Source organism: Pipistrellus kuhlii, unplaced genomic scaffold (assembly GCF_014108245.1).
Source record: "Pipistrellus kuhlii isolate mPipKuh1 unplaced genomic scaffold, mPipKuh1.p scaffold_m20_p_1, whole genome shotgun sequence".
Lineage (NCBI taxonomy): Eukaryota > Metazoa > Chordata > Mammalia > Chiroptera > Vespertilionidae > Pipistrellus > Pipistrellus kuhlii.
The window spans coordinates 47161189-47185322 of NW_023425404.1; the positions used below are offsets into that span (position 1 = coordinate 47161189).

The following is a 24134-nucleotide window of genomic DNA, read 5'->3' on the forward strand; positions in this document are numbered from 1 at the left end:
GAAGTCTGTGAGCTGAGAATCACCTGGTGGAAATGGCAGGTTCAGAAGGCTTGGCAAAATGGAACCAGCTCTCCTCTATGTATTTCTTGGATTTCTCACCAGAATTCTTGAGTCATCTGCCTGCCCATCTTGTCCTCTCTATATTCTTAGCTTAGTTAGTGAGCACTAAAATGTAAAGTAAGGAAAAGAGGTCTTGGATTCCCCCTGTCTTGTTTCCTCTGGACACTATCCTATCCTAAATCCCAACCCAGCCTGTCCTTTTCCACCCAGTACTTTCCTTCATTCTCCTTTCAGAACTTACGTTTCCAGGTTCCATTCAAAATAAGATTTATCTAATAAAGAGCTTAACAGGTTTCTTCTAAGAGAATTCAGTAAGCCACACAGCATTAAGTTGAATGAAGACAGCACCAAGGATTAAGGTTTGTGGGCATCGATGCAAAAATAACCTCACTTAGCTCACCTCAGATCACCTCTGTATCCCCATGCATGGAAGGTGGCCCTCGGCACTATGAGGGTTTCTAGTTGGGGGTGGGTGTAGCTCAGAGTGGAAGAGAAGGAACACTTGTTTACAGAAGGTGCTGTCATGAAAATGTGGTCGTTTGTATGGCTGCCTGGTCTCAGATTATACCCATAGCATGTGACTACTCTAGTGCATTTGTCCCCCATAAAGAAAGGCAACTTCTAATGTGGAACACCACCAGGATACCAGAGAAGCCAATTTCACCTGAAATTTTTCACATGGTCTTCCACTGTGGTTAGTTCCAGAGCATTGTCCAAAGCACTCACATAGGAAAGAGCCTGTGTGGAGGAGCCCCAGTTCACATCTGTGGATGAAAGAGGAATATGGCATCAAAAGTATTGACCTTCACTCTGTCTATGGTAAATAACTTTTATAAGCGATTCCCTCTTATAATTTTCCCTGGCTGTGCCAGCAGTGTCGAGCGCACTGATTAGAGAACATTGTTAGAAAACATTAGAAAGAGCATTGTTCTTCTATGAGCATTTTGTGAATTCTTCAAAGTAAGACCTCTCTTTTCAACTAAAGATTAGATTTGAAGGCTTATATCCTCGAAATTCTGCTGGGTGGTGAGGCTAGGCGATAACCACACTGCAGACCATAGACTTGGGAAAATGATTGGCCTATCAATAAATTCAAGGGTTCTTCACAAATTCTTAAGCTGAATAAAAAGGGGCATTTGTATACACAGATAGTGTGTAACAATTTTTATATTTGAAGTTATAGGACTAAATAGCTCAGTAATTCTTACTTCTGGGTGCCCATGAAGAGGGTATATCATTATTAGGATTTTAGTTTGGTCTTTTAGGACCTAGTCTTCATAATAATGGAGGTAAACACTACCATACTTTGCCTTTTTCTTGAAAAAATTAGATATTAGATGGATTACCTAATTTTTATAAGAGAAAGCCTCTGATGGAATATACAGAGTCACTCTGGATGGCAGACAGAGCCATCGCCCCAGCCTTGCTTTGAAGAGTCACAGAAATGGTGGGGGATACTTATCTTCTGATAAAGAAGATTAAAATGACTAAGTGTTGACTATGCACCAGGCATTTAACCTACCTTAACTTAATTTATATTTATAAAAACCCTACTAGTCAATTGAATGTATATTAAAAAAAAAGAACTTTGAAGCATATCTCACATTATATACACAAATTAACTAAAAATGGATAAAAAACATAAGTTCAAAATTTAAAGCATTAAAATTTCTAGAAGTTTGTGACAATGGATTAGGGAAGAATATCTTGGTTAGAAGCAAAAAGTCAAACCATAAAAGAAAAAAAGTGATAAATTAAACTTTATGAAAATTAAAACTGTCTGCTCTTCAAAACAAACTATAAGAAAAATAAAAAATACAAGTCATAAACCTATAGGTAATATTTGAAAAATACATACTGTAAAAGATTTGCACCCAGAACTTATAAATAATGTTTGCAGCTGAATAATAAGAAAACATTTCCAAAAATGGGCAAAGGAATTAAAGAGACACTCAACCAAAGAAGATATATCAGTGGCAAATAAGGCATTCAACATTATTAGTCATTGGGAAAATGCAAGCTAAGCCACAGTAAGATAGTACCTCACATCTATTAGAATGCTATTATTATTTTCTTAAATCAACTGACAATTCTAAGTGCTGACAAGGATATGGTACAAGTAGTATATTCATTTATTGCTGGTAAGAATGGAAAATAATACTACTGTGGAAAAACACTTCAGCAGTTTCTTATAAAGTTAAATCTATTGTACAATTATTATATAATCAGAAATCTCACCCTTAGAGGAATGAAAACATAGGTCCACATATAATCCTGTGTGTGAATGTTTATAGAAGCTTTATATATAGTCACCCCCAAGGTGAAAACAACTCAATGACCATCAAATGGTGAGTAGATTTTTTAAGATATTTGAGATATATTTACACAATGAAATACTACTCAGAAATAAAAGGAACAATTACTTATACACACATTCATATGGATGAATCTAAGAGCATTATGTCAAGTGAAAGGAAACATGCACAAAGGCTATATAAAATAGACTTCATATCATATTCTCTAAAAGACCATATCCTGATTAGGACAGCAGTGGTTGCCAGAGATTAGGTTGTAGAGAAGATTGCCTACATAGAAGTGTCAAGAAACTTATAGAGATGATGGAAATGCCCTCTGTCTTGATTGTTGTGGTGGTTATGATTGTAGGTTTGTAAAAAATTATAGACCGTACATGTAAAGGTGTGAGTTGAAGCAAGTATCACTCAAGTTCATTGGGATTCCAATTACAAAATACTTAACCCAAAGTAGGTAATTGTGAGAGAAACACTCCACCATCCAGTTTATAATGGATGCTATCCTTTCAAAACGTTCTCTTCAATTAGCTATCAAAAGGCAAAAGGCACATGAGCATTAACCTAACTCATCAAGGGCACTGTGATTATCTTGCTAGATTATCAAGATTTTTATGTCTCAGTTTGATTGTAAAGCACATGTGTCAAACACAAGGCCCGCGGGCCAAATCCGTCCCGCCAGGCCTTGCAATGTGGCCCGCACCGCGCTGTCATCACTGCACTCCGCTGCGTTTCCATCACAATGACAGTTTATGACTGTTCAGTAAACCATTCGGCCCGCGACTTAGGCTGGATTTTAGATTTTGGCCCCTTCTCTGATAGAGTTCGACACCCCTATTGTAAAGGAAAGAAACCATTAAAGCCACATTTCTATATAACTTCGATAAAGATGGATTTATTTGAACCCCAGAAGAATAAATAAAAGGGGTGAGTTTTCCCATATGTAAATATACCTGATAAAAATACATGAAGTAATGAGAATAAGCAACAAACACGCCCCTCCAAGGTAGTTGCTACCTTCTCTGCTTTACTTGTGGAAGTAAGGGGATTGCGGGAGGTGGCGGGGGAGGGCGGGAATGCGGATCCCTGAAACTGGATCGCAGTACCTGACTCTGTGGTCTCCAGACTCTCCCATCTGCAATCTATCCAATTCTCTCCTTTTCTCAGCAATTTGTTCATGTCACTTTCACTTTACTTTCACTTTACTTACTTATATTAATTTATTATATTACATAGTTCATTGCTTATGTGTGAACTCCTTGAGGACAGGGACTATATCTTATTTATTAGCACATTAGAAAGTGATATAATGAGAAGCTTGTGGGGTTTGGTGTCATACACACAGTAGTTAACATGTCAGCTTCATCAGATACTGACCATTACCTTGGCAAATCGTCTACTCTTTGAGCTCCAGTTTCTTCATCTGTAAAATGGGTATAATACTTAACATACAACATTATTGTGAGTGCATGATACATAATAGGTGCTCAACAAAGTTGCCTATTGTTATATTACATTATATTATTAATATCCATCATACACATGGCACACTTAAGTACAAAGGAGCTGCTCACTACCTGGTTATTGAATTAAGGGGTAGTTAGAAACTGCTTTATAAACCCTCTTCTGTAGAGTCCTTCATATCTTACCTGGCTTCTTGTAGGTCACATAGATGTAGAGGAAGAACTCAATGATGTAGGTGATAACAGCTGCCCACCAATTGATGACAAACATGACTGCACAGCACAAAACAGCTCCAAAAAGAGACACCCACATGTTGTAAATCCCATATGCAGGTCTCCATCCTGAAAATAGAAAACCAAATCTATGTGCACAAGAAAATCTACACTATCACCATCATGCCATTGCATATGATCAGAATACAAGCAACATGTTTCTTCCCAGCATAGAAAGAAGAATTAGGTCAAGTTTCCAACTCTGCTATTAGTTTTCTGTGGTCTTGGATCCCTAGCCTATGGAGGTGTAATTACACCAATAAGGATGCTGTGAAATACAGAAAAATGTGTCTCTCGTGGCCCCTCCTGACTCCCTGCATGTCCCCTGATTGTCTTTCCAAACTACAACACCTTGAGTATCTCACAGCTAAGCCAGTAGGAGTTCACAGGAGGCAGGAGGGATGGAGAAGTGGGTCTTGTGGGGAGGGTGGAGGAATTCCTTGGTGGGCCAAGAAAGAAAAGGTTAAGACAATGGGCTTACTTTCCCATGAAGAAAGCAGAGCTGTCATCAAGTAAATCTATTTTCCTGCTAGCTCTTCCTTTACCCCCAGAGGAGGATGCTTGCCCTTTCAGAAATAATAATGAATGGGAAGAGAGGAAGGCATTTGTCTGCAATGTCTTCTTAAACCTGATATATTAATATGTTTCGCATTTGCAATGAGAATATTTCTCATGGTCCATATATGCAAGGGGGTTTCCCATGTTTTACTATTAGTTCCCTGAAATTAAAGAAGCTGGGAGATGGTGAGGTCAGGCTGAGGAAGGTCTGACGGGAGGGGTACATCTGGTCTCTGGGTAAAGTGCATTTTAAGTTGGAGAGGTCAACACACAATGGAGAGTTCAGTCTTCTGGAGCAGTTTCCTAAATGGCCACCAGATGGATACAGCACTTTGAGAACATCACTGGGAATGCCCTTATTTTACAAGTCTGGCTGTCTGCATGTGTGTGCATGCACGTGTGTGTGTGTGCATGCGTGCGCATGCATGTGTGTGTGTGTGTGTGTGTGTGTGTGTGTGTGTGTATGCATGTATATGAAATAGAGAGAGAAGTTTGGAGAGAAAAAAAGAGGTGGGGGAGAGTCTCAATTTCTGGGTCTTTGTATTTATGTGTTCCCTCTATGTGCTTTCCTATTTTTCCTCTCTTTCTCTTTCCTTTTTTTCCTTTTCAATCTTTCCCCTGGCAACCTCTATTACTTTAAAAATGAGCATAATTGCCAAAATCGGTTTGGCTCAGTGGTAGAGTGTCGGTTTGCGGACTGAAGGGTCCCGGGTTCGATTCTGGTCAAGGGCATGTACGTTGGTTGCGGGCACATCCCCAGTAGGGGGTGTGCAAGAGGCAGCTGGTCGATGTTTCTCCCTCATCGACATTTCTAGCTCTCTATCCTTCTCTCCTCCTCTCTGTAAAAAAAAAATCAATAAAAATATATATATTAAAAATGAGCATAACATGACATGGAGGCACACCTTTCTATGATTTGCAGTATCATCTGACTAGAACTTTCTGTTCTCTGCTTAAAAGAAGAGAACACAACAGGCACACAAAGTCCTCAGTGTTTTCTGGAGCCTAGTGGCCTTGGGTGGGTGAAGGCTCCCCTTCCATCCACCTTTTGTCTTACTGGCAGCAGCTTTTTCAATTGTGGGAGGCCCTAAAACAGTGGCAATGTGTTTATATCCCGGATGAAAGTCCTCATAGTGAAGAACTTTCTGAAGGTCGATAATGACAAGTCTCTGTTCTGGTGGGAAGGCAGGAGAAATCCTATTGGCCAATGGGAGCAAATTAGAGGTGATAAGTAACTAAGATGGTGGAAGATTCCCGGGTGTGAATTTTTCTCCACTTTAAGTCACAGTCTGGGAGCGCAGGGCTGTCAGCAGCTTCACTGCGAATCTGCATTGACTACTCTCAGCAGGTAATTATGGGAGCTACTCATCCTTCTCTTCAGCACAGTGGGCAGGAAACAAATTGATAGTAAGGAAGTTTCAAATATATACATTTATTCCACTTCTGTGGTCACTTTCACCGAGGAAATAAACAGTGATGTTTTTCTACCGCTGAAATAAATGTGGTTTCTCTTGCAATGAATTATTTATTGCCGCGGGAGAAAATTGACTTTACGGTTGGTCAGAAAGGCCACTGCTCAAATAGTCCCGTTTCTCTTTTTCTATTGCCCAAGTTACCCCCCCCCCCCAACTCACCAAACAAAGTGGATTGCACTGCCCACGAGGATATAAGGAAACAGATCAACACAAATTAAGCACTTTCACCGACTCGTTTCACTTCATTGACACTAACCATTGTTGGCTTAGGCTTATTTTAATTTTAAGAAGTCAACTTACCGGGGGATTTGGCGTAGGAGGCATGGAAGCAGGAGAAATTAATAAGGGCGTATGAGGCCAGGAAGAAGTTGGAGATGATGGGCGCGATGGTGTTCAGCTCCGCTGTGAACAAAGCAGAAAGGAGCATGTACGTCTGAGTGATGAGACCAGGGGCTGAACAGCTGCTGCAGCCTGGAAGCCTGACTATTTGGAGGCTGAAACCATAGCTAGCATCTGTCAAAGTTTCAGAAATTAGTGATTTTTCTTTGAGGCTGCATTCATTTTAAGACCTATTCTTAGCCAGAGCTTCTTTTCCATACAGTAAGAAGCAAGAAAACCTACCAATCTGAAAATAGGCAATCAAGACCCCTACTTACAAAAAAATTAAAAAATTAAAAAATTGAGTGGGAATGGGTAGAGGGTTCAGGGATTGGGCAGATGATAAGCCCCTGTGGCTATCCCAGGGGTTCTGTATCTGCTATGCACGCCCAGGCTGCACAGGGTGCCAGATTAGTTAAATTCCAGAAATGCCTACTTGGAAATCTCTCTGCATGTACTCAACTTGCTCTCTCTGACTTTCAGAATGCCTGTTAGTTATTTCTAGAGAAATAAATTTGTAAAAAAATGTTTTACTACTATAGCTAAACATCCAGTATGACTTAATCCTAGCTGAATTATTTATGTTGTGATAGAAGTAATTTAGAGATAGTCCTGTTTCTCTGAATGTCGGATGTCTATCAACCTCAGTGATGGAAATGCAGGGGGGAGCTGGGTGTGGCTCTAGAACACGGGGGCCAGCAGGGAGGTAGGCAAAAATAGCTGGCCCACACCTGGAAGCTAATCTGCATTGTTCTAAAAGAGTGATTTTTTATTTATACAATTTTTAAAACTTTGTTTATTTGACCACTTAAATGCAGAAAAGGGCAATGATTCGAAGTCTTAACACTTAAACTATAGAACTGAAACATCTCTACAGAATTACTTTTTTATTTAGTTTTTTTTTTTTTAAATCTAACAAACCTTGTTACCTTGTAACAAATATCTTCAACCTCGTGGGAATCTTGCAAGGATTCATGAATTACAGCCACTTCCTGAGTTTATGTGCTAAGGAGGAGCCCTCAGCCTTTGGCATCTCTGTGCTGAGAAAGGCTCCGCCCATCTATGCATAGCTACCCTCATCCCTGCCGCTTGCTTCTTTTCCTCTGAGCTCACTAGCAAAAGTGATGCCTCAGGGATCCGTGAGGAATGTGCAGGTTACATTAATGCCTGTGCCTCTCCAAGATTATGTAGCTGTTTCTATAGTGTCTAGGGAGCAGGAGATAAGATTAAATCTAGTTTAAATGGTTCTCAAATTTTAGTGGTCTAATGAGTCTCTTGAGGAACTTGTAAAAATGCAGATTCCTTGTCACCAGAGATTTTGAATCTAACTTCTGACACAGGTGGTCAACGGACAGCATTTGAGAACAGACTCTTTGTCCTGCAAGCTTCCGAGCTGGATGATGTAAAGACTAGTGGCAGCTGGGGGAGGCTCTGGGATTAGACAATAACGGGCAGGTTGGGGGATGGATTCAGTTATATTTGGGTGGATGAATTTCCAACACCCAGATTCAAAGAGATGAATGTTCAAAGCCCAACTCAAATCTTTTAAGGCCCTCTTCCCTCAAAGTTTTCTCATTTCCCTCATAGACAGACTCCTCTATTCCCCAATGGAATATTGAACATAAAGCAGGTAACTTTTCAAACTAAAAGGAAAACCTTATGAGCAACAGAAGAGTTATTTGGCTTTGGGTAAGAACAAGAACACTACTAACCAATAAGAATGAACGCCATGGCTATCACAAAAGTGAGGATGTATCCTCTCAGCGGCTCGTTGTTCTTCCCATATCCTTTCGCGAAGAACTGCAGGGCTTTGTAGATGTTGTCCTTGCATAGAGCCTAATGGAAAGAAGAGGAGAAACTCATCATTTATATCTATGTGCCGTCGTTTTCCCTGGGTGATTCAGACAAGAAGACTGGGCAAAAGATGGAATGATACACAATATGAGGTACAAGTTAACACTGAGGTTCATCATTCTTGATATTATTTGATAGCATTTGAGCCAGATGCAAACATTAAAGTGTTTCAGCAAATGATGGAAAATGATTGCCAGTGAGAATGAATCTTTCAGGTTGATCCATGTTCAGTGGCAACAGCAGTGGGGAGAAACACATGCTCTGCATCACCTGGAACACTTTGGGAGCGCTGACAAGGGAGGCCAGGGCCGAGGAGAGTGTTGCAGAAAAGATGCCAGCCGTGATGAGGGGGCCAAACCCCGACACCATGCTCATGACCTTGAGAAGAGAAGTTCAAGTCAGGAAACTCATCCAATGGACAATAAAAACAAACAAATGGACAAGCAAATACATAAAAACAGTCATATCTTTATTCAAATGCTTTCCTTTCCACTTTTTGTGTTTTGAAATTTCTTTAATAAGCTAATTGCTTCTAAGCAGATTCCTCCATCTCCTGCTCATTTCATTCTCGAGTTGTTTTCAAGGTGGAAATGGCCTTTTTGATGATTATAAAAATAATAAATGCTCACTACCATACATCCAGAAAGTACTGGGAAGAATAAAGAAAGAGGTTTCAAGGGTTTTGGCAGCATCTGCCCCCTCTGTCCTTTGTGTGTTTCCTTCATTATGGGAAATTCTATCTCACAGAAAGTGGTGTTTTAATAAGGCTTGGGGAGGGACTCAACTGTTTACCAGACCTTTGAGGCATTAGTCTTTCTTGGACTTCCTGTGCCTAGAGGCTTTATAAACCTTTGCTTTTTCTGTGCTCATTAATCACAATTTTAGGTCTTAGACACGAAGAGAGTCTGTCCATTTAAATCATATTTTGGAATAATGACTTCAGCTGAGTTAATTTCTCTTTGTTGGTTGTTAAAATAGATGAATGAAGCCTTCATGACAAATTTGCTTCTCCTTCTGCTCACTCATTGTTTAGACAAATTAATATGTTTCAAGTCTTACAGTTTCCCCAACTTCCCTCGTCTCTCCCTCTCATCTATCCCCTCCCCCGTGCCGCCTCTCTGCCACTCACAATTTCCCTGTTGGCCTTGTCTTCCAGGACCACCAGAGAGGCTGTTCCTAAGCCGAAGCCTGTGCAGAAAATGCATTCCATGGTAACTAATCTGTCTCTCCTCCCCATCATGAACTCTTGCACAATTGACTGGAAGGTACACAATGTCGGGAGGTGATCCTTCCCTGGCAGTGCAATTCACACAAGTGCCTCTTCTCTTTGACCACAGTAAATGTAACCCCTGGATTTGCCACATGTATGCCTGTATGTTTCCCTTCCCTCTCACACCAATTGTCCTTTGCAGAATTCGAATCAATCACTAATCAATCAGTTGCAGGGTCAGAAGTGTCATTATACATGATGTTATCAAAATGAAAACAACAGCAATCAAGATTGTTATAATTACTGCAGCTCGAACCTGGAAATTGTTCATCAGTCCATACTGACATGGTTCATGTTGACATCTTGAGAAGTCATAGCCCAGCCCACAGGCTGCTGAACCATTGCAGTTCATCCCAGAAATGATGGTGTCATTCATGTTCCCAGTGGCATCTCGGACCACACAGGCCCCTGGGGAAACAACAGTGGCTTGTCATTTCTTTAGATTTGTAAGAGTTCTCTTTCCTTAGGGTTTCTTCTGAAAACATACTTTGTTTTTCATTTGAGCAGGTGCATTGACTATCCTGTCATCATTGCCAATGCTTCATAGGACATGGTGCCTGAGGATTCCCATCCTCTGAAGCCTGGGGCACCCCCTGTGTCTAGCAGGCTGCCACTTCCGTCACCTTGGGTGATTTCAGTCCTAGCTCTTACTTGTCTCTGTAAGACCATTGTGGGTTGAAATTCCTTACTTTCTGATCCCTTAAAATGCAAAAACAGTACTACACTCAATTCAGATTTCTGGCTTAGTGTTATTGGTTTGGTGTTTTTCAAATAGGATTTATTGTCTCATTTGTGAGAGAACCAAAGGATGGCATTATTGAATTCCAATAATTAAGAGAACCAAGCCCTTGTTTTCAACTAATGTTATTCCTTGCATACTATTTTAAACAGTTACAATTATACTTGACTGGAGGCTTGGTGCATGACATTCATGCATGGGGGGCGAAGGGGGTTCCCTCAGACTGGCCTGTGCCCTCTTGGGGAGTGGGCCTAAGCTGGCAGGCAGACATCCCCCAAGGGGTCTTTAGCTCGGGCAGGAGTGGCTCCCACCACTGCTGCTGTGCTCACCAATGGTAAGCCTGGCTTTTGGCTGGTGGTGCTCCCCCTGTGGGAGCTCACTAACCACCAGGGAGCAGCTCCTGTGTTGAGCATCTGCTCCCTGTTGGTCAGTGCGTGTCATAGTGACTGGTCGTTCTGCAGCTCAATCAATTTGCATGTTAACTTTTTATTATATAGGATATACAATTTTAATCGTTTAAATAATAAAATGTTTGGGGATAAAAATATTAAGATTTCTTAGTTAATAGTAATGGTCAAATAATATTCTATCAAATATTTACCTCAGTTTATTCCATTTTTTTCATACATTTGTTTTCTATTATAAATATTCTATGAACATCTTTATGCATGTATTTTTTTTGTATCTTAACATATTTCTCTAGGATAGATTCTCAGAATTGGAGTTATAAACTTTTAAAGATCCTTAATATATATATATTTTAATTGTCAATATTCCCTATGAATTTCTCTAACTATAATCTGACATTATGTATTTAATAAGGTTATTGAAATATGTGAACATAGGTATGAAACATATACAAACTTTTCTGAACTACCTGAAGGATAAACACTGATGCTGACCAGCAAAACTGTTGTCTTTTGCTTTTCAAACTCCAGCCAGGGTGAGTTCTCACTCTTTGCGAATAACTGTAAGAGCGGTCCTGTGGTAGGTAAGGTCTAATGGGAACCCTGGGCAATCCATAGTCTTTAAATCCAGGAAAGACTTAATAATCATAGAATCTGCAAGTCGAAAGAACCACTTAAAATAGTCAGTGCAGAGATGTTTTTTAATATAGTGGTCTGCCAGCTTGGCATAAACACTTGAAATTATGGGTGCTGGTTATCAAGAATGATCCATTCCAGATTTTACTTCATTGCATTGTTTATTTATATTGAGCTGACTTTTCTAAATCATGTATTCTGACTTCTGCATAATAGAACTCCCCAAATTCCCATGAAGCAAAGCCATGAACCATTATTTTCACTAATGACAAGCCATGGACCCATGACTATCTTTCTATTCTGGGAAAAGTATAGAAACACAGAATTTTCCATCCAACAGGAGCAAAAACTAAAAGAATCTTTGAAGTTAGGTCTGTAACTTTATTTATTCCTTTATTTTTACTTGATTTGAGAAAGAAAACCATTTGGGAAATTTAACTTTGAGTGATTTCAATATATTTAAAAATATGTTGATTTACTAAGTCATTGGAATAAAATCTCTTTACATGTAACTAAGCTTGGAAATGCCACAATAATGCCATTAACAACATTATCCAATTTCCTCAATTAAAAAGCAGTGAGAGAAACAAGCAACTAAGTGAATTATTTTGCTTTTTGTCTTTAGAAACCAAACTCAGGACATATGTATTTCCCAATTTGCTCCATAGTAAACAGAGGGTGACCGAGATGTGCCTTTTGGTAAAATTGTCCTCCAGATTCCCATAATGATCCAGCCTGGAGCTGTATTCCCTAGTGAGCAGAGAAAATAGTTTTCTTCTCGGAATATTCTACATTCTTTCCTCTCTAATAATTACATACAAGTGAAGTGACCCCGACCAGGAGGAGGTGTGACTGCAGGCAGCAGGTAGAACAAGAGTCAGCTTAGGAATAGCAAGTGAATCCACATATTTTCTGCTCATTGGGTAACTGCTGGCAGCTGGGTCTTATTCTGATTTCCTGCTGAGCAGCAGCAGGGACATTTCCATAGTAAGGACAGCAAGTGCACGGAGGGGACACAATCATTAGTTCTATATTTTTCATAATTTCCTAAGGCTTTTGTTGTTTGTTTTGTTTCGTTTTGCATCTGGCTTCTTTTCTCTTTCGCTGTCCCCCACCTGCCTTAGGGCAAGGGAGTGGGTGCTGGCAGTGATGGCTTCCTTGGCAGTAGGAATCTTATCATCTAGAGTAGAGAAATGGGACCCTTTGTGTTCAATTAAATTGACCAATCTGATTACTTCTACCCTATCCTTGACCCAGCAACACCTGGGTTACAGTTTCATTGCATTCAAACCTCCAGTATCTAACAAGGGAAATAAAATGGTTGTCTTCTTGAAAATATGATACTTATGTTCTATTGAAAATCCACTGGACATGAAAATCCATCAGATACCAACATCGGAGACCTACAACTTACCTACACAAATAGCAACTCCTATGTAGGCGACAGTGGTGATGAAAATGGCCAGCATGGTTCCTCTGGGGATGGCGTCTTGGGGATCCTTTAAAAAATAACGTGAAGGTACAAGGAGACAGGGTGGAATAAGAAACAGAGATCAGTAGGAGTTATTTCTGTATTTTCAATTTTTTAGGCTTCTCTTCCTGAGGCAAGTACTCAAGAAAAGATCAAGCTAATAGCAAAATGGTGAGCCCAAGTTTTTTTGGGGATAAAGATAATGTCCTGAGAGTGAATGAAAAAATCTGCAGAATTCTGTACTGAAAAGAAGAGATCTCTAACTGTCCAGGAGGGAGTTATTATAGAAAAGTACACCAGTTAGTTCACTCACTATTGCCTCTCTGTCTCCTTTATCTCCTGTGAATTCCATGCAAATTCATAAAACCTGAAATCATTAGGAGAAATATCCACCCATACCCAGCAGATTGGCGATATAGCTCTGTGTGTTTGTTTTATACTAAGCTTAAGCTTGCCTTAAAAAAAAAATCACTTTTGACTGAGCACAAAGGTTGATCTGCTAAATTCTCTAATCCCTTAAATTTCCCTTTTGGAATCTAACTCAGGAATGACTGCACTGGGGATATTTAATTTCCAGAAGCAGGCATGAATAAAGAGGCAAATTTAAGCTTCTACCAGAAATGGGCTTTTCTCTTGCTTATAAGTGTATAAAAATTCACTGAGCTGAACTCACATAACATATAATATACCATTTTATATCCTATTTGCAGGGACTAACTCATATCATAATCAATTCCAAGCAGCGTAACTTCCAAATACAATAATTGAATTCAACTTAACGGGGATTATTAAATAGAGATTCTAATATAGTTATTGATTGTACAGGACAGTGCCTGGAATACAGTAGGAGTCAATAAATATTGAATTGAGGGAAGCATAGTCTCAATAGGTATTCATTCCCCCACCAGAGGGCACGAGACTCATCAATATAAATAAGAAATCAATGCAGTTAAAGAAAAAGTGTGGTTTATTTTGTTTCTTTGTTTTTTAGCTTAAATCCACTGATCAAAACCACCAGAAAGGTAAACTCCTGGTGACTATAGACTCAACCTGACAGCTGCATAATCAAGCCAGTCTGGAGGAAGCCATAGCCATGGAGTCACTCTGTAGTCATTAATTCCTTCCCACTCTTCCAGGAATATATGCACACATGGTTTGTCCAATGCAATGATTTTCAACCTTCTTCACCTCACTGCACACATACATACACTAATTGCTAAAATTCTGTGGCACACCACAAAATAATTATTTTTCCAGTTTGCAAAAAAAATAAAAATAATAATAAAAAAAGAATATAATTTTGATTCATTCATACTGGACAGCTATTGTTGTGCTGGCTGTTGGAATTTTTTTATTTGACAATCTAAGGAGAAAGAGGCAATGCCCCTGACAAAAATAGTCAGGTACTGCATGCTTTAAGTGTTTCTGCTGCACACGGGTGAAAATTGGTGGTCCAGTACGTATATGTGCAGCCGCTTCCTTCCAGGCTATTGTCTCCCCAAGTGGATGTGGCAGTGTGTGCAACTGAGCAGCACATAGATATTTTTTACTTATTTATTTATTTATTTATTTATTTATTTATTTATTTATTTATGTGCCCAGTGACCAGAATGGCAGAATGACCAGTGACTATGATTCGCACTGAAGTAGCCAACTGGCCTGATCCAGGCCACCAGTCGGCCTGGTCAGCCCCTGATCAGCCCCCAACACCCCAATCAGGGGCGGGGCAGGCTGGCCAACTGCCCAAAGCCCCTCCCCCCCTGCCAGCTGGGTTCAATGGGCCCCATCAGGGTGGGTCGGCTGGATCCCACCCATGCACGAATTCGTGCACCAGGCCTCTAGTAGATACATATTTTGGATTTCTGCTTTTGTAATATGTCAACCTTATCCTAATCTTGCATCTCTGAAAGTGCATCTTAACTGTCTTGATTAGACTTGGGTATCTCCCAGGCACATATTTACAGATTATCAATGAGTATGTTAACAAAAAGAAGGTTAAGGAAGGAACTTCGTGCCAACTCTCATTAACTGCCATCTTTAGAAGAATGCTGGGTTGTGAGCAGAGGTAGCATCTTACATATTCTCATAGTGTGAAAAATAAATGTTTACTAAGTCCATGATGTTTTGATTATTTTAAATTTCACTCAGAGAGAAATATGTACTGATGTTTCTTTGCCACTTCCCAATATGCTGTCACCTCTCATCCTTAACATGCTTGACCACTCTGGCTTTTGATTACGTAAGGATAAGAGAAATATTACTTCTCAAAGCATTATTCTCCCTTGGCTTTCGGGACCCCACTTTGTCTTGGGTTCTCCTATGTCTGAGGCAGCTTTTTCTCTTCCTTCTTCAAGGACTCCTTCTCCACCATCAATATTTTGAATGTTGTTTCCCTGGTGCTGCCTTGTTTTCTCCTCTCCTCCCTTTTGCACAGACCAGGATGAACTCATGCATGCCATGGCTTCCAGTCTTGCTCTAGCTCAGTGGTTGGCAAACTCATTAGTCAACAGAGCCAAACATCAGCAGTACAACAATTGAAATTTCTTTTGAGAGCCAAATTTTTTAAACTTAAACTTCTTCTAACGCCACTTCTTCAAAATAGATTCGCCCAGGTCATGGTATTTTGTGGAAGAGCCACATTCAAGAGGCCAAAGAGCCCCATGTGGCTGCAAACCTCTGTCTGCCAATCATGGCTCTAGCTCCTTTCTAGAGCTCCAAACTCAAAAAAATGAAAAGGGTGTTTTATTTTACTGTATTTTGCAGTAAAAAAAACACAAACATTATACATCACAGCCAGTGTACACATACAGAATTTTCCTCAAACAATTCTTTACTGCAAATGCTGTCTTCTGATTATTTTCACATCAGTGCTGTAATAGAATAAAATACAATAGAGTGTTCATTTCATGCTGGTGCAACCTACTGAATTGATTGCATGGTGTAAGAGATGAGAAAAAAAGAAGCTCATTTTTGGCCATTGAGGTTGAAAAGGCAGAAGGATATCAGATTGGAGATTTCTGGGTATGTATCTATTGTATTTTATTCTATTACAGCACTGATGTGAAAATAATCAGAAGACAGCATTTGCAGTAAAGAATTGTTTGAGGAAAATTCTGTATGTGTACACTGGCTGTGATGTATAATGTTTGTGGGTTTTGTTGTTTTTTTTTTAACCGCAAAATATAGTGAAATAAAATATCCTTTTCATTTCCTCTTCTAACTCTAATAAAAGCTGACCCTTTTGATCCATATTCTCTGCCATAGCCTTAATTCAAGGCCATGTCATCTGTTGCCCAGACTTCTGTGATATCTTCTAATTGATCTTTTGCCTCTAGTCTCCCTACTATCAGTCTCCTTCTCTCCCCCTCCTGCCTCCAACACACTATCCATCCTTCACAATCTGATAGCAGGTTCTCTAAAACATATATCTAATCTTTATCTAACTTCCTTAGTGTCTCTAGCTAGTTTTGGGATAATATCCAAACTCTATTGTCTGTAGTTTAAAGGACTTCTGAGTTCTATTTACTAGTATAAGTGAGGTTATATGCTGAAAGTTAAGCTTAATAGTAAAATCACCAAAGTATTTTTAAATGGAAAGGAAAAAAAAAACAAACACCTTTTTATAGCAATGCTATTACCACTTGTGCCCTAAAAATCATAAGATAGCCTCTTCATTTCCTTCACATGAAAAATCAAATTTAGTGATTTCTCAGTACAGATTGATAGATAAGTAAAAATCTTTACTAAAACAGCATCCCTAACTTAAGTTAGCATTTACCTCAGGAGTAAGAAATTGTAAGTTTTGCCTTTTTAGATAGTGATCTTTTTTTTTTCTTCTTACTTTCAGAGTGCCCAGGATACAGAGAAGGCCCTTTATAAATGTTTATTAATATATTGATGCAAATATTTTCCTTGTGTGCCCTGTTCTGCAGGTAAACTAATTCCCATCAATAGCATCTATCCCTGTGCCTTCTTATGTTCCATTCCTTCTGTTTTGATTGTCCCTCTCTTCTTGTTCTATTAATGAAGTCCTTGGAATCTGGACTGAATGTCCTTCCTCTGAAAGCTTTCCTTCACTTCTTTAGGGACAGTAACTACTGTTTCTCTTTTACCTTGCATGTGATCTGTTTTCGCTTTTTAGGACTCAGAGTAATTATGTCCCTCCCCTCCCCCCTTAGACCACGAGCTCCTGCAGGGAAGGACTGAGGTCTTCTCTGCTTCCCCGGTGCCTGGTTAAGTAGGCTCAGTAAGTGTTGGCTGAGCTGAACTGACTACTAAGCATTCAATAGAAAACTTATTTTAAAGGAGTCTGAGAAAAGCAAGGAGTCTTTCATTCAAATGTATACATGCAGTTTATAGAAGCTTAAATCAGTGGCATCTGATACTTTTCCAAATCTGAGAAACTGGAAGCTCAACATCCACCGCTAAGTTTCATGAAGCAGTGATATTTACCACTTGAATAATTTTGAACAACTTTATGTTTCTGAGCCTCAACTTAATCTTTTTTTATGCCATATTTCTGCTCAAAAATTTACCGAGGCACTGTGGTCCTTAAATATAACAAATCCTAAAGCCTTTATTCATTCACTCAATAAATATTTATGGAAGCTTTACTAGCTCTGAGGTTACAGCAATGAACAAAACCAAAGGCAAAACCCCACTTTCATGGAGTTATATCCTAGGGCATGCACCTCTCACTTGGTCTCTCACACAGCTTCTCCTTATCTTATAAGGTTATCCAGCATCATGAGAGCTTTTCCAGTTGAGATGTGTGAGATCCTTTCTGGTCCGAGTTTTCCCCTTGCCTGACTGTTCTTTTGTTTCTCTGCCTATGGTACATTTCTTACCAATAGTCAATACTCAGCCATTGCTTTCAGTTTACACTTAAGTGTTACTGCCAGGAGGAAATATTTTATTTTCCAATCCATTTGGCAGTGCCTATGGTTTTCACTTATACATATCTCTTAATGGCTCTTGCAAACATTTCCTATTTTCCAAAGTAGGTTATAAATTTCTTAAGGTAAAATCTGTACCTTCTACTTTATGTATGGGTGGGGAGATACTGTCTTTGTCTCCAAATATTCTTTCTCACCTTCTTCTTTTTACCCTAGAACCCGCTAAAATGTTATCTGGACACATGGCATCCCAGCTGGACACATCTGCCAGTCTTCTTTACGAGGAAAGGTCTCAGACTAAATGTCAGCAGAAGTGATACATTGAAGGTCTAGGAATTGCTTGTCCTCTTCTTCCTATTCCTCTTCCGATGGACTGGAATGTGATCTTGGAAATGATCAGTAATTTTTGACCTTGCAGATGAGGGCAATCCCCAAGGGAATGGTAAAACAGGGAGGTCATTTGGGTTCCTATGCTACTTTTTGGAGCAGATCTTTCTTACTCCACTGAGTGGCTATGAATTCAAATTTTTATTCACTAAAAAAACTTCTATCTTGTTTAAGTCAAAATTAATGGTCTTTTATACAACATTCAAGCCTTATCCTAACAAATACAATGCTCCTTACAGAAGTTAACATAGAAAATATGAGTGTTGGGTAAATACCAATTAAACAAGTGTATGTATCCCTAAATTTTACATCAACATTAGCAATAAAGTAATTTGTCTTTGTTTCTTGTTTGTTTTTCTTAAATGTTCCATGTTCTTACACATTATGTGTTTAAAAGAGGAAGTGGTGGTTCTGATAGTTTTTTTTCACTGCACTGTATTTATTTTGTTGGAAATGTGACACATGCTCTACTCTGCCTTTTGATGTCATTGAATAAGACTTTGGAAGGACAACCCGAAATAGGATAGTTTGGCACTTAAAGATAATTGAAAAATCAGGGAACCTTACAGAAATGTTATGGTTTGAAAGCTGTAGAGAAACATGGTCACTATCGAGATCTCTGTAGCTCTTTGTGCTGCCTACCAACTGCACCACCACCTCCCGGGACTACAAAAACAGAGCAAATAACATACCTCCAAGTCTCCTGAGATATTGGCACCTGCAAGAATCCCAGTGGCTGCTGGGAAAAAAATGGCAAAGACCGAGAAGAAACCTTCTCCTTTTGTGAAGCTTGGTCCAAAGTTTTCTGCAAATATTGATGCTGCAACACAAATAATGAGAAAATTATTATTAGACATTCTTCACAGAGTAGGAGATAAAGTGACCTTTGGTTTCTATAGCCCTAAATGCAAATGAGTTCCTATCATCTAAATGAAATGAACTGAACGATGATGTTGGTGTGCTCCTGATGAACCTCATGGTAATTTTTGTCAAACGTCAAATACATATCACAAAATTTTAGATCTCTAGAACAGAGCTCTGCAATTTTTTAAATATTTTTTAAATTCTTTATTGATCAAGGTATTACATATGTGTCCTTTTCCCTCCATTGCCCTCCTAGACTCCCCCTCCCGTGCCCTCACCCCTCCTAATGTCTATGTTCATTGGTTACATATGCATGCAAGCAAGTCCTTTGGTCCTTTGGTTGATCTCTCACTCTTCCCCCCACTCTCCCTTGCTTCTCTGTCTCTGGATATGTTTTTGTTCATCAATTTATGTTGTTCATTATATTCCACAAATAAGTGAGATCATGTGATATTTATCTTTTTCTACTGACTTATTTTGCTTAGAAAATTGAGAAATGAAGAAATGAAGAATTCTCTCATGGTCAAATATACCACATACATACACTCTTCTATACTTATACAACTAATTCTCACATGCTTAAATACCTTAATCAACACACTTCTTTTCTATGCCTTTTTTAAAACTGCAAAACCTTGGGGGGGGGGGGGGACTACCTTACAATTTTGCTGTTAATATTCTCATCTACTCATCCCTTGCTGAGATTGAATTTTAAATCTTTATATCAAATTATTAATACTATTGCCTCAGGTTGTCATCAATGAAAAGGAAATAATCTAGAAGAAGAGGAAAAGAAAGCAAAAAAAAATGAAAAATGTGAACAAAAGAATCTGGAATAATGCAAACATAAGGAAAGAAAATTTATAGCATCAGAAAAAATACAGCAAGAGGTGGAAGGAGGGAAAAGAGTAACAAGGAAAAAGATGTTAACATGCAAAGCAAACAAGTCAATCCTTATAAAAGAATCAGAAAGAAAGAGATGATATCATATAAAAAGAAAATGAATACTGACAAGTGAGCAAATGAAGGAAAATCTTTGTAAAATCTCAGCAGTGGCTCCATGAGTAAGCTAGAGTGGGAAGCTAGGAAAGAGTGGATCTGAGGGGTAGAAGAGGGGAGAGAAGTCAATCAAATTCCATGCTCAGTGACACTATCTCAAGATGCTACAGGAAGTAACTCCTACAGTCTTTTATGCCTAAAAACCTAACAGGCAATGCTATTAAAAACTATGATGCAAAGAAGTCTAGCAGTGGGGGGGAAAAAAAAAAAGAATATTTTTTTCTTCAGTGCTCTCAGTGGTTTAACCAATGGTCTGAGCTTCCTCCTCCTTTTTTGCATGTGCATTCTGCTTCTATTCTTCTGACAGCAACAAGCTGTCTAGCACCTGAAGGTTTTCAAGACACTTTCACATCCACAATCTTACTTGCTTTTTAAAAATCCCCTCAGGAAGTTGTTATTATCAGCTTATCTGAAAATCTGAGACCCAAACATGTTAGGTGAGCCTTCTAACTGGTAAACAGCAGGGTTGAGATTCACGCTGGCTCTCCTGAATCCAACCTCTGGCTCTCCCCTGGATCACAAGGAGATTCCAAGGATGGAGTGGCAGTTACAGAGATGCTGATGGAGGTGAGCAACGGAGAGCTATTTATTACAAAGCAACTCATTTGTCAACTGTACCTTGGTAGTTAAAGAAACCTCTGGACTTCTTCTCATTGTTGGATGGGATGACTGTTCCAATGAAGAAGTTTGCAATAGCAATAAGAAGAATGATCAGAAGGATCACTTGAGCCTGGAATGGCAAAGTAAAAAAAAGGCCAAAATAAATTTATTTAACAATTTCATGCAAAAACATGAAAGTTATGTTCCTTTGACAAAAGACTCTAACTCATTATTCCAGGTGAGACTTTACTGCCCAGAGTAGTTAATAAATAGATTCTAATGGAATGATATCTTAATAAGCCTTATTTTACCTGAGCATACATATTACACTTTCAATGGGCATATGTGCTTAGACACTTGAAAGTGACATTACAAGAACATTCTAAGTAGTATGTAGGTAACTTACTGCAGTGTCCTCAGGAATGTAAGTGAAACCTAAATTTTTAACATTAATATTAATAGAGCTTATTCCTTTTTTAGGCAGAGCACCATGGATTCCTCCCATCCCCAGTGCTAACTGCAGAAGTACAAGAACACAGAATGACTCATAGAATTCCCTGGACACTTAGTGTATTTGATGTTGGGCTGCCAATGTGTTCCCAGAACAAGCAGCCTGCAAAGTTGACCAGCCAAATTGTCTATTTTTGGTTTCCCATACATTTCAGGGTGTTTATTGACTTGGCATTTCCACACGCTGTTCCCTCTGCTAAGAAGGCACTTCTCTTTGCAGAACTTTTTCCTTCTTCTCATCCTTTCAGTCCTAGTTACCTCTTCAGATAGGCTTTTCTTAACTACTGGATCTAAATCAATAATAGCTAACATTCACCAAGGGTTTACAATATAACAGCTGCAAATTTAACTTTATCAGTATTCTTTCAAAAGTAGGTAGTATTATCAATATTTAAAGATAAAAAGAAACTGAGTCATGAAAATAAATTAAACAACTTACTAAGGGTCATATGGTTGTAAACTAGATTTGAATCTAGGCATTTTAACAGCAGAACTTTAATTTCTACCCTATATTATGAAACTATATCATTACCCTCAGGGAATAAAGCCATTGAAAGTGGGTTTCCCATTATTTTCTATCTCAGTGCCCTGCTTATTGCCTTCATAGTACTTTTAGAATTTACCACGTTATATGTACTTGTTATCTCCTTTATTACTCAGATCCTCAAGACCATGTACTCAACTAGGGTAGAAATTGTGCCTGTTTTATTCAGGGCTGAATATCCAGTGCCTAGCAGAATGCCCAGGACAAATACTTAATCGTTTTTTTGTTTAATATGTGAATGCATAATCCATACATAAGTGCCATGTAGGAGTGTTTCCTATTGCTTTCTATAGATGGAAGGCTTTGGCCATCTTTTCATAGCCGATGAGCACCAGTAGTCTCGTAACTTATCTCTAAGTATATAAGTTCAGTTTCAATTAGACCAGTCACTGTATAGTTACAAAGCATTCAGAAAACAAGCTTCCCATCATTTAGAAGTTTACTAACTGTTTTACTACTTTTTATTTTCAGGGATTGTCAAGTTCCAAGGCTTGTGATGCCCTCTAATTTGCTACTGAAGTACTAGATTTTAGAGAATGATCATTTCTGTCTCTATTACCTTCTTTCAACACATTTGCCATTTATTTTGAGTTTCAGCACCCACAACCACCTTGAAAGAGGCTACTAGGGGTGTGATGGAGAAACACATGCTGCCAGCATGTACCATTGCTATGATCATAAAGGGATCTGAGCATGAAGATGGCACCAACCGTGGTAGTTGTATCACTGTGATGATACATAAAGAAGGACAAAGCACTGATCTAATCATGTCACATGTGAGCTATGAGTCATGACCACCTGGATGTAGTGCCTGGAGGGCTTAGTGTTCCACCTAGGCCTAAACTGCAACTTTCCCATAGCAAGTAATAACAGCAATTCTTTTTAAATATGGGCCTCCTTCTGTCCCTGCAACTTGCTCCAGGCCTGACCATCGGTTGTTGACAACCTCATTTTGTGAAATTCACCTTTGCTTCCCATTCCATTCCAGCCACTGAAATTCCTAAAAGAATCACCACTGTGATTGAGCCTATGATCCGGATATCATTGGTTGGATCCACCATCATTGAATCACTCTCCTGGGAGGGAAAAAATCACAATAATAGTTAGAGATGGAGTTTTTATTTTCCCCCCTTGTGTATTTATTGTATTATTTAACAGTAAGATGAGATACTATACACGACTGTCGGGCCATACAGGATGATGGAAAAATGAAGTGCTCATGAATTTGAGAAGATAAAGAACCAAACATTGCTGAAACCGGTTTGGCTCAATGGATAGAGCGTCGGCTTGGGGACTGAAAGGTCCCGGGTTCGATTCCAGTCAAGGGCATATACCTTGGTTTTGGGCATATCTCCAGTAGGGGGTGTGCAAGAGGCAGCTGATCGATGACTCTCTCTCATCGATGTTTCTAACTCTCTCTCTCCCTTACTCTCTGTATAAAATCAATAAGATATTTATTTTTAAAAACCAAAAAAAAAACCAAAAACATTATTTTTTTCTGGCCTTTGATAGCCAAAGTTAGAGTTGGACATTCTAGAGATTCATTCTAATCACAGCTTTAGAAGCTATTAGAGCAATAAGTAAAAGTATGTGTAGATACACATATCCTGTATTGTTTCAGAAGAATGGCTAGTTATTTTTGTGTGTCAGAGAAATTCTAGAGGAATGAAAATGAGTGTTTTCCAAAGTGTATATTGGAATATAAGTTTTATTCAATTAAAGTATAAACTACACAAATGATACTCTTTTGAAGAGAGCATACCTTATGAACTGTATGACCCACTCATTTATTTATCTAATTTTTAAATAAATATACTGTTACCAATTAAATTCAATGCATGTTATCACTACCACAGAGAGAGGACTAAAAGTTAGGTAACATACCAGCTAATTCATATGCACACACATATACCACCTAGATGGAGCCTAGTTTTCTGCAGTGGGTTATTCTAATGTTTGAACTTCCTTTCTGTTTGTAAACCTATAATAATAATAGTAATACAGTAGTCCTCCTACCCTTATCTGTGGTTTCCCTCTGTATAGTTTCGGTTACCCATGGCCAACCATGGTCCAAAAGTATTAAATGGAAAATTGCAGAAATAAACAATTCATAAGCTTTAAATTAAGGGCTGTACTGAGCAGCATGATGAAATCTTGTGCTGTCTGCTCTGTCCCACTTAGGATGTGAATCATCCCTTTGTCCAGTGTGTTCATGCTGTATACACTGCCTGCCTGCCTGTCAGTCACGCAGTAGTCTTCTAGGTTATCAGATCAACTATCATGATATCTCGGTGCTTGTGTTCATGTAGCCTATTCTACTTAATGGTTTCACGGTGCAAGGGTAGTGATGCTGGCAATTCAGATATGCCAAAGTCAAAGTCG

General features: G+C 38.9%; 1 protein-coding gene across 3 annotated transcripts in view; it reads right to left on the reverse strand.

The window, feature by feature from the left end:
• Positions 1–24134, reverse strand: part of SLC12A1 (solute carrier family 12 member 1) — an 87717-nt gene that overhangs the window by 42596 nt on the left and 20987 nt on the right. For all 3 annotated transcript variants that reach the window (XM_036442889.2, XM_036442880.2, XM_036442895.2), the window contains exons 7-16: positions 22718–22828; positions 20717–20828; positions 18868–18995; positions 12837–12921; positions 9897–10048; positions 8641–8748; positions 8229–8352; positions 6439–6540; positions 4019–4174; positions 725–824 (exon numbers count right to left, since the gene is read on the reverse strand). In XM_036442889.2, the coding sequence (XP_036298782.1) occupies positions 725–824; positions 4019–4174; positions 6439–6540; positions 8229–8352; positions 8641–8748; positions 9897–10048; positions 12837–12921; positions 18868–18995; positions 20717–20828; positions 22718–22828 (1178 nt within the window). The remainder of the gene's footprint in view (positions 1–724; positions 825–4018; positions 4175–6438; positions 6541–8228; positions 8353–8640; positions 8749–9896; positions 10049–12836; positions 12922–18867; positions 18996–20716; positions 20829–22717; positions 22829–24134) is intronic.